The sequence below is a fragment of the Macaca mulatta genome, chromosome 16 (genome assembly GCF_049350105.2).
Source record: "Macaca mulatta isolate MMU2019108-1 chromosome 16, T2T-MMU8v2.0, whole genome shotgun sequence".
Lineage (NCBI taxonomy): Eukaryota > Metazoa > Chordata > Mammalia > Primates > Cercopithecidae > Macaca > Macaca mulatta.
Window position 1 is genome coordinate 6,538,848 of NC_133421.1, and position 12,092 is coordinate 6,550,939.

At 54.9% G+C, this 12,092-nt stretch overlaps 2 protein-coding genes and 1 pseudogene across 60 annotated transcripts in view; 1 reads left to right on the top strand and 2 right to left on the bottom strand.

Moving 5' to 3' along the window:
- CAMTA2 (calmodulin binding transcription activator 2) overlaps nucleotides 1-3,693 on the bottom strand; it is a 21,188-nt gene extending 17,495 nt beyond the window's left edge. For 17 of the 50 annotated variants that reach the window (XR_013405942.1, XR_013405943.1, XR_013405937.1 and 14 more), the window contains exons 1-3: nucleotides 3,616-3,693; nucleotides 2,218-2,312; nucleotides 1,912-2,015 (exon numbers count right to left, since the gene is read on the bottom strand). Coding sequence is in view for 20 of the 50 variants with exons in the window: in XM_077969889.1 (XP_077826015.1) it covers nucleotides 1,912-2,015; nucleotides 2,218-2,248 (135 nt within the window). In the remaining 30 variants the exon portion in view is untranslated. Of the gene's footprint in view, nucleotides 1-1,855; nucleotides 2,016-2,217; nucleotides 2,313-2,975 lie in introns of all 50 variants that reach the window. The other 33 variants (XR_013405939.1, XR_013405941.1, XR_013405930.1 and 30 more) reach the window with 4 other exon arrangements.
- Nucleotides 3,029-7,743, top strand: LOC144335251 (uncharacterized; annotated as a pseudogene). The gene is made up of 4 exons (XR_013405971.1): nucleotides 3,029-4,252; nucleotides 4,443-4,619; nucleotides 4,715-6,949; nucleotides 7,495-7,743. The product of XR_013405971.1 is annotated as an uncharacterized LOC144335251 (transcript).
- Nucleotides 4,157-11,866, bottom strand: INCA1 (inhibitor of CDK, cyclin A1 interacting protein 1). 9 transcript variants are annotated; one of them, XM_077970087.1, is made up of 8 exons: nucleotides 11,761-11,866; nucleotides 11,288-11,414; nucleotides 7,858-7,939; nucleotides 6,176-6,289; nucleotides 5,914-5,953; nucleotides 5,461-5,612; nucleotides 4,812-4,977; nucleotides 4,157-4,581 (listed from the first exon to the last, which is right to left on the bottom strand). In XM_077970087.1, exons 3-8 carry the CDS (start codon nucleotides 7,899-7,901, stop codon nucleotides 4,432-4,434), a joined length of 666 nt encoding a protein of 221 aa, XP_077826213.1. In that variant the 5' UTR covers nucleotides 7,902-7,939; nucleotides 11,288-11,414; nucleotides 11,761-11,866; the 3' UTR covers nucleotides 4,157-4,431. The 9 variants fall into 9 exon arrangements, with proteins under 9 accessions (XP_077826213.1, XP_077826211.1, XP_028691769.2 ...); XM_077970085.1 differs by having other exon boundaries at nucleotides 5,461-5,657; XM_028835936.2 differs by lacking the exon at nucleotides 11,288-11,414.
- Between the last annotated feature and the right edge of the window lie 226 nt (nucleotides 11,867-12,092).

A 12,092-nucleotide genomic window follows, 5' to 3' on the forward strand; every position in this document is an offset into this window, starting at 1 on the left:
GACTATAGGCGCCCACCACCTCGTCCGGCTAGTTTTTTGTATTTTTTAGTAGAGATGGGGTTTCACCGTGTTAGCCAGGATGGTCTCGATCTCCTGGCCTCGTGATCCGCCCGTCTCAGCCTCCCAAAGTGCTGGGATTACAGGCTTGAGCCACCACGCCCGGCCTGGAATTTCAGATTCTTTAGCCTGACTCCAAGGTTCTCCCCAACAAAGGATCAAACTTTCACTGTGCCCACTATTTACCCATACTGCTCCTATAATTCCTGCCAGATGGGTCCATTGATTCCTTCCTGAACATGCTTTGAACAATTACCTCCTGCATGTTAGTACCCTACAAGGCAGGTACCATGTGCACACCTCTCCGTGTCTGGAAATCCTACCCATTCTATAAACCAAACCCCTTTTCAGATGCTCCATGAAGCCCTGCTGACCACACTGGCCCTTCCTAAAGGCTCTATAGCACAACAATCACACATACATACATACGCACACCCTTTTACTGACAGTTTTCTTCTGACATCAAATTGATAAATATTAACAACCAACTACATACAAGGCACTAAGTATGCAGAATACAGAAGGTGTGTACGCAAGGACTGTGCCCCCTCCAGAAGGAGCCAGTATCAGTGGTGGTTAAAAACAAAGGTTCTGGCCGGGCATGGTGGCTCATGCCTGTAATCCCAGCACTGTAGGAGGCCGAGGCGGGTGGATCACTAGGTCCAGTGTTCGAGACCAGCCTGGCCAACCTAATGAAACCCTGTCTCTACTAAAAATACAAAAATTAGCTGGGTGTGGTGGTGCGCCTGTAGTCCCAGCTACTCGGGAGGCTGAGGCAGAAGAATCACTTGAACCTGGGAGGCGGAGGTTGCAGTGAGCCAAGACCGCGCACCATTGCACTCCAGCCTGGGCGACAGAGTGAGACTCCATCTCAAAAAAAAAAAAAAAAAAGGAAAAAGCCGAACTCAGTGGCTCACACCTGTAATCCCAGCGCTTGGGGAGGCCGAAACAGAACGATCACCTGAGGTCAGGAGTTTGAGACCAGCCTGACCAACATGGTGGCACATGCCTGTAATCCCAGCTACTTGGGAGGCTGAGGCAGGAGAATCGCTTGAACCCAGGAGGCAGGGGTTGCAGTGAGCTGAGATCACCGCACCATTGCACTCCAGCCTGGGCAACAAGAGTGAGACTCCGTCTCAAAAAAAAAAATAAAAGGGGGGCTCTGGAGTAAGTTAGATAAACTATGAGGTAAATCAGTTTCCTCATCAATAACATAGGAGCAACAACAGGGCTTGCTCTGTAGCATCCTTAGAGGATTAAACGAGACAAGGCAGGCCAAGTGTTCAGCACAGTGCCTAGTATGTAAAGAATATTTTATTGGCAGTAGCCTTTGTTTTTACCCAGGGGGCTATGCCATGGAAAAGAGGGCTCCTACAAGATCCATGTCTTTTTTTTTTTTTTTTTTTTTTTTTTTTTGAGACAGAGTCTCGCTCTGTCGCCCAGGCTGGAGTGCAGTGGTGCGATCTCGGCTCACTGCAGCCTCCGCCTCCCTGGCTCAAGTGATTCTCCCACCTCAGCCTCCCGAGTAGCTGGGAATACAGGTGCACATCACCACGCCTGGCTGATTTTTCGTAATTTTAGTAGAGACGGTTCCACCATGTTGGCCAGGCTGGTCTTGAACTCCTGACCTCAGGTGATCCACCCGCCTCAGCCTCCCAAAGTGCTGCGATTACAGGCGTGAGCCACCGCGCCCGGCCAAGATCCATGTTCTTTATACCTCTCCTATGATCCCCAAAGAGCTCAGAATGGTGCTCTGCAGTTAAGAGTGTCGAGAGACACAGAAAGACCCCCCACTCACCCTCCTCCAGCCTACTAGGTCTTGCTGGGCCCCAACCCCCAGCCTCCCTAGAAAACCTCATTTGTATTCCACCGTAGCCTCTCTGGAGGCAGCAGCGGGCAGCGAGGAAGACACTCCAGCAGCTTCTTGGGGAGAAAGATCTTCAGGTGGTGGCTGTTTTCTAAAGGGAATTAGAAGGGAGGGTTTAGTGTGCTACCCCGGGGCATCCCTGTCCAAGGGGAAAGGGCTGAAGGCAATGCAGAGCACTGGGGAGAACTGAAACCTCACTAAGGAGAACAAGGAATCCAATAATTAGAGGGCTACTAAGGCATGGGGAGAACGAAAGGCTGTGGCCACATTGGGAACCTGCTTTGTGAACTTACCGGCAACCTCGGTGGTGTCCTTGGTATTCATGGTGAGGGTTCCAGGGGGCAAGGTCACCCCCGGCCTGAGGGGCCGGGGGGAGGGGGAGTCTGTGCTGGGAAGGGAGAGAACAAGGTCATGGCAGAAGCCCCCACATTAATCCAGGATGAGAAGTATGAGGTGGGGAGTGAGTATAGAACTGGGTCATAGTATCTGGGAAGGATGAGGAAAGGGAGGGAGGGGCTGACTGTGATGTGACAGTAGAAGGGAGAACCAGACACGGTGCCTGGAGTCAATATGAGTGAGGAGACTGGACAGAAAGAGTGAGCAGGAAGAAATGGGTTGGGGTGGGGGAGGGGAGAAGACAGGCAGGTCTGGGGCCTCAGAGGCCCTAAAGCTTGAGCTTTTGCACAGACTGGGGCTATGGCTGGGTCAGGTCCTGGGGGTTGGGACTCAGGCCATCCGGTCCTTGGAGGATGGTTTGGTGAGACAGCCAGGATCCTGGGGGCAGGGCAGGAGATTCTACCTCCGGTAGAGAGCTAGGCCTTTAGAAGACACGCCCTGAGTTCCTTCTCTATTTGATTTTTCCAAGGGGGAAGGGCAGATCTGATAACTGAGCCTAACCTATTCTCTCTTCCAGGTTGGTTAGGACCTGATACAATCTGGGCCAGACACCCAGATTCCCACCCTCAGGACCACCCGCCCTCCAGCTGACAGCCCTCTCTACCTCCCTCTCCCCAAACGCCTCTGCCTCCCCTGGCCTCCAGGCCTAGCCTACCCCATCTACCGCTCTGGCTCCAGCCTGAGCCCCCCGCCCTTCTGGGGGAACAGATGGGAGCTGGAGGAGGCTCTCAGCACGGGCTCCGCCAGGTGTCCAGGATGGAGATGGGAGGAGGCCGGTCGGGCTCGACTGTGTGCAGTGAAGCTGGGGTTGGGGTAAGGACTCCGCCCCAGGGCGCAGGTGCGCAGTCCCGGCTAAGGCAGTCTGCCAGGGTGCGGAGAGGGAGCGGGTCCTCGGGCCGCACTTGGGCGGCGCCGGATCGGACACTTGGCACTCTGGGCGGCCCCCCGGCGGAGTGGTGGTCCCAGGAGAACCTTCGAGGTGGGAGGGTCCCGCCCGCATAGAGGGATGTTCTGGAGAAGCCGGGAGCAGAGTCTGCGGGCACGCGGTGGGCGAGGGACAGTGCGGGTGCCGGGTGCGGGGGTCTCCGGGACAGTCCCCGGCACGCGCTGGTCGGCCGTGGGGCCCTGCGATGAGCGGCGCCCCCTGGCGCGGGGGAGGAGGACGGAAGCGGGAGGTGAGGGCGAACGGGGAGGAGGGACGGTGGTCCCCGGCGCGGCGCTCCGCGTCAGGGCCTGGAGGAGCTGCGCCCCCTGGCGCGGGGGCGGAGAGGCGGGCGAGAGGCCCTGGCTCTTACCTCCCGGGGTCCCGCGGGTGACGGCGGCAGCGGCCATTCTACCCCACACCGACCCCCCCCCCAGCGCCGGCTGACAGCGGCGTCCGACGTCACTGCGCACGGGGCGGGGCTTCCCAATTAAGGGGATGGGGGTCAGGAAGGGAACCTGGGGTCAGCACACGTGGGGTTCTGGGTGGGGCGCTGGGCAGAGGGACTCGGCTTCTGAAGCTCTGAGCCAGGCCGAGGGACATACTACTGGGAAGTCCCCAAAAAGGCAGCAGCGCTGAGGGGCAGGATTCCAGGGTCCTGGAGGCGGAAGCTCGGCCGACGGACTCCCAGTCCGAGAGAACGGGGCAGGGGCGGCCGACCGGTGCTGGAACCCGAGGGGCCGGGCGAGGAACACAGGACTGGGAGCAGGACCCTTCTCGCCTCGGACAAGACTCCTTGAATTTGGGGACCCAGCCCGACTTCATTGTAGCTGAGTCCTCGAGAAAGCGAAAGGAGCCCACCTTCCCCATTGGCCTCTCCATCGCTGCATCCCAAGAAGAAAGACAACTCGGGCTCCGCTTGCTTGCTTTTTAATAACAGAGCAGAGAGAACACAAGGCCAGGGGCGGGGCCTGGAGGAAAACAGGACTTGGGGTGCTCCTGTGAGAGCGGTGGGTTGATTTGGGAGCCCAGGGGGGCTGTTAATGCCTAGTTCAGAGGATGGGAAAGGCAGTTGGAGAGGCTAAGGAAGGGGAAACGCCTTCATGTCAGCAATGGGGGTGACTCTAGTGACGGAACTCGTCTTGGGTTCCTGGGGCACCACCAGTATCTCGGCATCAGTGGTTTCTCTTTACTCTTCAGACGCTGCCAACTGCATCCCCCAGGGATTGTGAAGGGGGTTCCTCCTGGCTGTGACAGTGCTGAAGGAGGCCAGAGAGTGCAGCTGCCTGGAGGCACAAGCCGCCTCCTGACCCAGGGGACTCCAGGGAGACCAAAGCAGCTGTAAAGATGAGAGAAATTGAAAAAGAGAATGGAAAAGTAGGTCTTTTTTTCCAGATTTCCTAGTACCCAAGCTTAGGTACCTCAAAGTCTCTGGCTCTCAGCTACGTTATTTTTGTTCCTCTCAAATCCAGCTCTCCAACCTGGCTCTCAGCTTCTACTGCATCTCCATGCAAGACCAGAAACCCACGTCACTCCCTCTCACTCCACCCAGTTCCACTCCAACAATACCTGGGCCCTGCCAGGAGTGAGAAAACTGTTCTCTTCCTGTGGATAGGTTGCCCTCTCCTCTTCCAGATCAGGGTATTCATTGGTGCTGGGAAATCCACAGCCCTCTTCGCCAAGCACCACTGGCTCAGATGCAGCCCCAGAGCTGCCCCACTGGGCCTTCTTCAGTCTGTGGAGACTTTAGGCTGAGGAGAGAAGTACCTGGAGGCCAGGCTTCCTGTCTCTCCATTCTTCACCTTTCTGTTCTGAAATACTTCCTGCTGGGACTCCAGGGAGTTGTCATTTGACCTCTAACTCTCCACTCCCAATTTTCTGCTACCCTCAGACTGAAGCATATTGTCTAGGAACCCAGAGGCGACCCCAGCCTCCCCATTGTCCTCCAGTTCTATGGTTTGCTTTCCTGTCTTCAGTGATCCAGTTTCTACTCCTTCCAGCTCAAGTGGCTCATCCTCCTTACCGCAATTCCCTCCTCCTTTTCATATTACAGAAATCTGTTTCAATCACACCAAAGCCCACAGCTTCCTCCCAAGCAGTCTCCCCTCAAAGCTCCCCTCAAACCTCCCCTCAAAGCTCTCAACCCCTTCCTTAGCTCAAACTGTTCTGCCCCCAAATCCTGCATGACTGCCAGAACCTAGATGTCTCCCTTCCTTACTCATTGATGATGCTCTGACGCCTTCTTAGGTCCTCCAGGTGGTAAGTGACAGCCCTCACCCGGGCGGGGACACCCCCAAGCCCCTGCTGCTGCATTCTTTCCAAACATGGCCTCCTCTTCTTTCTTCTCCAAAGCATTTCAGGGGGTGGGAGCTGCTCAGGAGGATACAGACCAAGCTGGGAGCAACCAGTGGCTCTCTGTGCCAGAGAATGGGGAAAAAGAGCTAGAAAAAAGAACTGGCTCTCTCAAGGGAGCTTGGATTGAACTAGGTAGGGAGTCCGGGGTCTTAGGAAGACCCCTGTGATATCTCGAAAACATGATGACTGATTCATAGAAAGGAAGTGCACTGGTTGGGGAATACCATAGGGAAGCGGTGATGAGGAGAGCTTGGGACAGGACAGCAGTGGGTGCAATTTTAACAGAGAACTGTTGAAGGCAGAGGGCCTGTCTTACCAGCATGGGTGGAATGTGCTGCTCCTCCAGCCAAGTGAGGCTGTGAAGAACAAAAAGGGGGCTATAAGTGCAGAGAGGACACGTCCATCCATATTGCTTGTTTAATAGTCTCTCCCAACCTCCTTTCTGTCATTAGGAGCTACAATGTCCACCAGCCAGTGGGAAATTAACCCCAGACTAGGGCCTATTGCTATATGGGTTTATGGTAGTTTAATCCAGTTAAGACCACATCCAGCTGGTATCCATTTTCTCCTCTACTCACCTGGGCCTTTGACTGAGGTTCTTCCAGAAGACATCTCCATAACGCTGGGGCATGAGTCTGAGGCTCTGGGAAGGCAACCTTGGTGGTGGAGATCGGCTGACCACCCTGGAACACCTGAGGGGAGGACAAGGTAGGCTCAGGTCTGGCTCTTCCCTTACAGCAATCTACTCACCCGAAGGATTCAAGGGCCATCTTTCCATGGGACTATAAAGCTGCCCAGGTTCCCTCAGGCCGTGTCCTCTCTTAACCACTTTAGCTGAAGAAGGTGGTAAGGCCTCTGCCTTGAAAGGAAATTGAAGCTGGGTTGAGGGTGGAGATTGGCTGTAGTTTGACCCTCAGATCTCACTGAGTCTAAGCTCTATACCAGGGATATCCAATCTTTTGGCTTCCTGGGCCACATTGGAAGAAGAAAAATTGTCTTGGGCCACACATAAAGTACACGAACACTGGCCGGGCGTGATGGCTCACGCCTGTAATCCCAACACTTTGGGAGGCCAGTGTGAGTGGATCACTTGAGGTCTGAAGTCCGAGATCAGCCTGGCCAACATGTTGAAACCCCGTCTCTACTAAAATTACAAAAAATTAGCCAGGCGTGGTGGCAGGCACCTGTAATCTCAGCTACTTGGGAGGCTGAGGCAGGAGAATCCTGCCAGAGGGTGGAGGTTGCAGTGAGCCAAGATCGCGCCATAGTACTCCAGCCTGGGCGACAAGGGAGAAACTCCGTCTCAAAAAAGAAAAAAAGGCCAGGCGCGGTGGCTCACGCCTGTAATCCCAGCACTTTGGGAGGCCGAGGCGGGCGGATCACAAGGTCAGGAGATAGAGACCATGGTGAAACCCCGTCTCTATTAAAAATACAAAAAATTAGCTGGGCGCGGTGGCAGGTGCCTGTAGTTCCAGCTACTCAGGAGGCTGAGGCAGGAGAATGGTGGGAACCCGGGAGGCGGAGCTTGCAGTGAGCCAAGATGGCGCCACTGCACTCCAGCCTGGGGGACGGAGCGAGACTCCGTCTCACAAAGAAAAAAAAATTCACAAAAAAATTCATAATTTTATTTATTTATTTATTTATTTATTTGAGATGGCGTTTCGCTTTTGTCGCCCAGGCTGGAGTGCAATAGCACGATCTTGGCTCACGGCAACCTCCGCCTCCCAGGTTCAAGCGATTCTCGTGCCTCAGCCTCCCGAGTAGCTGGGATTACAGGTGAGCACCACCGTGCCTGGCTAATTTTTGTATTTCTAGTAGAGATGGGGTTTTGCCATGTTGGCCAGGCTGGTCTTGAACTCCTGATCTCAGGTGATCCGCCCGCCTCGGCCTCCCAAAGTGCTGGGATTACAGGAGTCAGCCACCACACCTGGCCCTGTGTTTTATGTTTTAAATAGTACCCGTCATTAGCTGAAATTTTATTTGTTTACACATTCTAGAATGTGTTCCCCTCTCTAGAATGTAAGCTCTACAAGAGCAGGACCTCTATCCTGCTAATTGCTGAATCCCCAGTGCCTAATATAGTCCCTGGAACACTGTAGTGTTCAAACTATTTGTTGAATAAATTAATGAATCATCAATCCCCTGAGACCAGGCATTGCATTTCCTGTTCTTTATTTCCTAATCCTCTTAGGGAAGGACCCAGGCATGCAATATTCCCTCCATCCCCTCCCCATGCTCCCCACCCAGTGGGAGGACTCACTTGGCAAAGGGGATGAGGTTGCCTCCATCATCCTGCACCTGCATGACTGGACTGGGCTGGGTAGCTAGTTTCCTTTTTGGTGCTGGGAGGATAATGGAAAAGAAGTCATTCATTCCAGCTGGGCATGGTGGCTCACACCTGTAATCCCAGCACTTTGGGAGGCCAAGGCAGGCAGATCATGAGGTCAGGAGTTCGAGACCAGCCTGGCCAATATGGTGAAACCCTCTCTCTACTAAAAATACAAAAATTAGTAGGGCGTGGTGGTGTGCGCCTGTAATCCCAGCTACCCACAAGGCTGAGGCAGAAGAATCGCTTGAACCTGGGAGGCGGAGGTTGCAGTGAGCTGAGATCATGCCACTGCACTCTAGCCTGGGGGACAGAGCAAGACTCCATCTCAAAAAAAAAAAAAAAGACATTCATTCATATAATGTCTGTAGGGATGAGACCAGTAGCAGATCTAGAGACTGGAAAAAGAAATATGGATGCTGAAAAAAAGAGAGAGCTTAAAAAGTATTTGTAGCGGCTGGGCATGGTGGCTTACGCCTGTAATCCCAGCCCTTTGGGAGGCCAAGGTAGGCGGATCACCTGAGGTCGGGAGTTCGAGACCAGTCTGACCAACATGGAGAAACCCCATCTCTACTAAAAATACAAAATTAGCTGGGCATGGTGGCACATGCCTCTAATCCCAGCTACTCGGGAGGCTGAGGCAGAAGAATCGTTTGAACCAGGGAGTAGGAAGTTGCAGTGAGCTGAAATTGCACCAGTGCACTCCAGTCTGGCAACAGAGAAAGACTCTGTCTCAAAAAAAAAGAAAAAAGAAAAGAAAAAGGTATTTGTAGTGCTGGACTATTAATTGAACATTAGGTTGAAGACAGCACAGGAAAAGTGGATATGGTAAAAAGATAAAGGAGAAAGCAAATCTTCTGAAGCTAAATGTACAAAATAAGTCAAATTTACATGGGCCGGGCGCGGTGGCTCACGCCTGTAATCCCAGCACTTTGGGAGGCCGAGGCGGGCGGATCACAAGGTCAGGAGATCGAGACCACGGTGAAACCCCGTCTCTACTAAAAATACAAAAAATTAGCCGGGCGCGGTTGTGGGCGTCTGTAGTCCCAGCTACTCGGGAGGCTGAGGCAGGAGAATGGCGTGAACCCGGGAGGCGGAGCTTGCAGTGAGCCAAGATTGCGCCACTGCACTCCAGCCTGGGCGACAGAGCGAGACTCCGTCTCAAAAAAAAAAAAAAAAAAAAATTTTACAGATGGCAGTTAAGTGACAACTGGCAATATGGAACAATGAAATTGAAAAATAATGACAGTGGAGATTGGATGGGGCGGAGGCATTTGGGGGTAAGAGAAGTGACAGAATTGAGGGTTCTCAATGAATCAACTATGAGTGGTTAGTGAAAGTTAAGTGTGTGAGGCCGGGCGCCGTGGCTCACGCCTGTAATCCCAGCACTTTGGGAGGCCGAGGCGGGTGGATCACGAGGTCAGGAGATCGAGACCATCCTGGCTAACACGGTGAAACCCCGTCTCTACTACAAAATACAAAACATTTGCCGGGCGCGGTGGCGGGCGCCTGTAGTCCCAGCTACTCTGGAGGCTGAGGCAGGAGAATGGCATGAACCCGGGAGGTGGAGCTTGCAGTGAGCCGAGATCACGCCACTGCACTCCAGAATGGGCGACAGAGCGAGACTCCGTCTCAAAAAAAAAAAAAAAAAAAAAAAAAAAAAAAAAAAAAAGTTGGCCGGGTGTGGTGGCTCATGCCTGTAATCCCAGCACTCTGGGAGGCCGAGGCGGGTGGATCACCTGAGGTTGGGAGTTCGAGACCAGTCTGACCAACATGGAGAAACCCTCTCTCTACTAAAAAATACAAAAATTAGCTGGGTGGTGGTGGGTGTCTGTAATTCCAGCTACTCAGGAGGCTGAGGCAGGAGAATCGCTTGAATCGGGGAGGCAGAGGTTGTGGTGAGTAGAGATCATGCCATTACACTCCAGCCTGGGCAACAAGAGTGAAACTCTGTCTCAAAAGTAAATAAATTTTTAGGCCGGGCGCGGTGGCTCAAGCCTGTAATCCCAGCACTTTGGGAGGCCGAGACGGGCGGATCACGAGCTCAGGAGATCGAGACCATCCTGGCTAACACGGTGAAACCCCGTCTCTACTAAAAAACACAAAAAACTAGCCGGGCGAGGTGGCGGGCACCTGTAGTCCCAGCTACTCGGGAGGCTGAGGCAGGAGAATGGCGTGAACCCAGGAGGCGGAGCTTGCACTGAGCTGAGATCCGGCCACTGCACTCCAGCCCGGGCGGCAGAGCAAGACTCCGTCTCAAAAAAAAAAAAAAAAAAAAAAAGTAAATAAATTTTTAAAAGTTAGGTGTGGACATAATGGTCAACTGGTGACAGGGAAGGAGGGGGCAGTTGGGAATGCCTGTGGATAGGAAGGTAAGCAGGGAGGTCAGTTGCATATAGCTAAAATGAGGGACAGCCAAAGATGACCTGAAGGCCAGTTGGGGTGGGGAGAAAGGGCAGTTAAGGCTGGGGACGGTGGCTCACGCCTGTAATCCCAGCGATTTGGGAGGTGGAAGTGGGTGGATCACTTGAGCCCAGGAGTTTGAGAACAGCCTGGGTAACATGGCAAAACCCCCTCTCTACAAAAATACAAAAAAATTTAGGCAAGTGTGGTGGTGTGCGCTTGTATCTGGGAGGCTGAGGTGGGAGTATCATCTGAGCCCCGGGAGGTCAAGGCTGCAGTGAGGTGAGATCGCACCACTGCACTCCAGCCTGGGCGTCAGAGTGAAACCCTGTCTCTAAGAAGAAGAAGGAAAAAAAAAAAAAGCCAGGCGCGGTGGCTCAAGACTGTAATCCCAGTACTTTGGGAGGCCAAGGTGGGCGGATCACTTGAGGTCAGGAGTTTGAGACCAGCCTGACCAACACAGTGAAACCCTGTCTCTACTAAAATTATAAAAATTAGCCGGGTGTGGTGGTGTGCACCTGTAATCCCAGCTATTCAGAAGGCTGAGTCAGGATAATTGCTTGAACCCAGGAGGCGGAGGTTGCCATGAGCCGAGGTCGCGCCACTGAACTCCAGCCTGGGCAACAAAGCAAGAATCCGTCTCAAAAAAACAAAACAAAACAAAACAAAAACTAGATAAGTTAGGAGACAGTGCCTGTAGGCTCCTGAAGGACAGAAGCAGCAAGCTAGAACGTAGGGGTGAACTAGCATTTATCCAAGGGAAGTAGGGATGGGCTGAGAAAGCAGGTGAGGTCAAAGGCGGAGGGAGGTCAAAGGTTGGAGTTGAGCTGAAAGGGCCTAAAGTGGGGTCTAAAGGGGATGTCCTGACTCGGAGGGGGGTCAGCAGAACGCGGGGGGCGGGGGGGTCAGCGGGAGCTGCGGGGCATTCCGGCCTCAGATAAGTGGCGCCCAAGCGGGTGACCTAGATCCAAGGGCAGGATGGAGCTGAAGGAAGCCAGGAAGGATCCTCCACAGTTGACTTCGGGGTAGCCACAGCCCGGGCCTGCAAGGGTGGATGAGGACCCGAGAGTCAGGCTGGGGCTGAGGGGCTGCCTGGAGCCTGGAGCCCCGCTGGAGGGAAGCGCCGGGCCGGAGAGCGCGGCGGGCGCCTGAAAGGGCGACCGGGACCCTCGACAGGTGGACCGGGCGTGGCCGGACCTTCCGGGCAGCCCAGCCCCGAGAGGGGCCCTGGGGTGGTGGTCCCAGGCTGAGCGGCAGGCTGGGGCCTGAGGGGAGCCCCGCGTCTGAGGGGGCAGCCCCGGCCTTAGGCGGCACCCGGGCCTGAAGGGGTTGTTTGGGCCTGAGGCGGCGTCCGGGGCGGCCGAACTTGAGGGCCAGGCGGGGATAGAGCACCCGAGTAGCCGCGCCACGGCCGGCCGCACTTGGCCCCAGCACCTGAAGCAGCTGCGCGGCGAATTCTAGAACTCGGCGGGGCGGGGAGGAGAGAGACGGCGATTCGAGCCGCGGGAGGAGCCGGCGGGCGGTGCTCGCCTGGGGGCGGGGCCTGAGCGGAGCCGCCTTCTGGGCGGGCCTCGGTAGGAGGCTCCGCCCCCTGGACGCGCCTCCAACGGCGGCGACATGAGCTGGGCCGGGGCCTGGGTGCCCCCGCGGGTCAGCCCCCGACGTTTCCCTGCTCCTCAGGCGTCTGCAACCCTCCTGGGTTGCGGCGTCTGCTCGCCCTTCTGCGTCCGCAGCTCGGTCCCCGCGTCCCTGCACGCTGGGCCCCA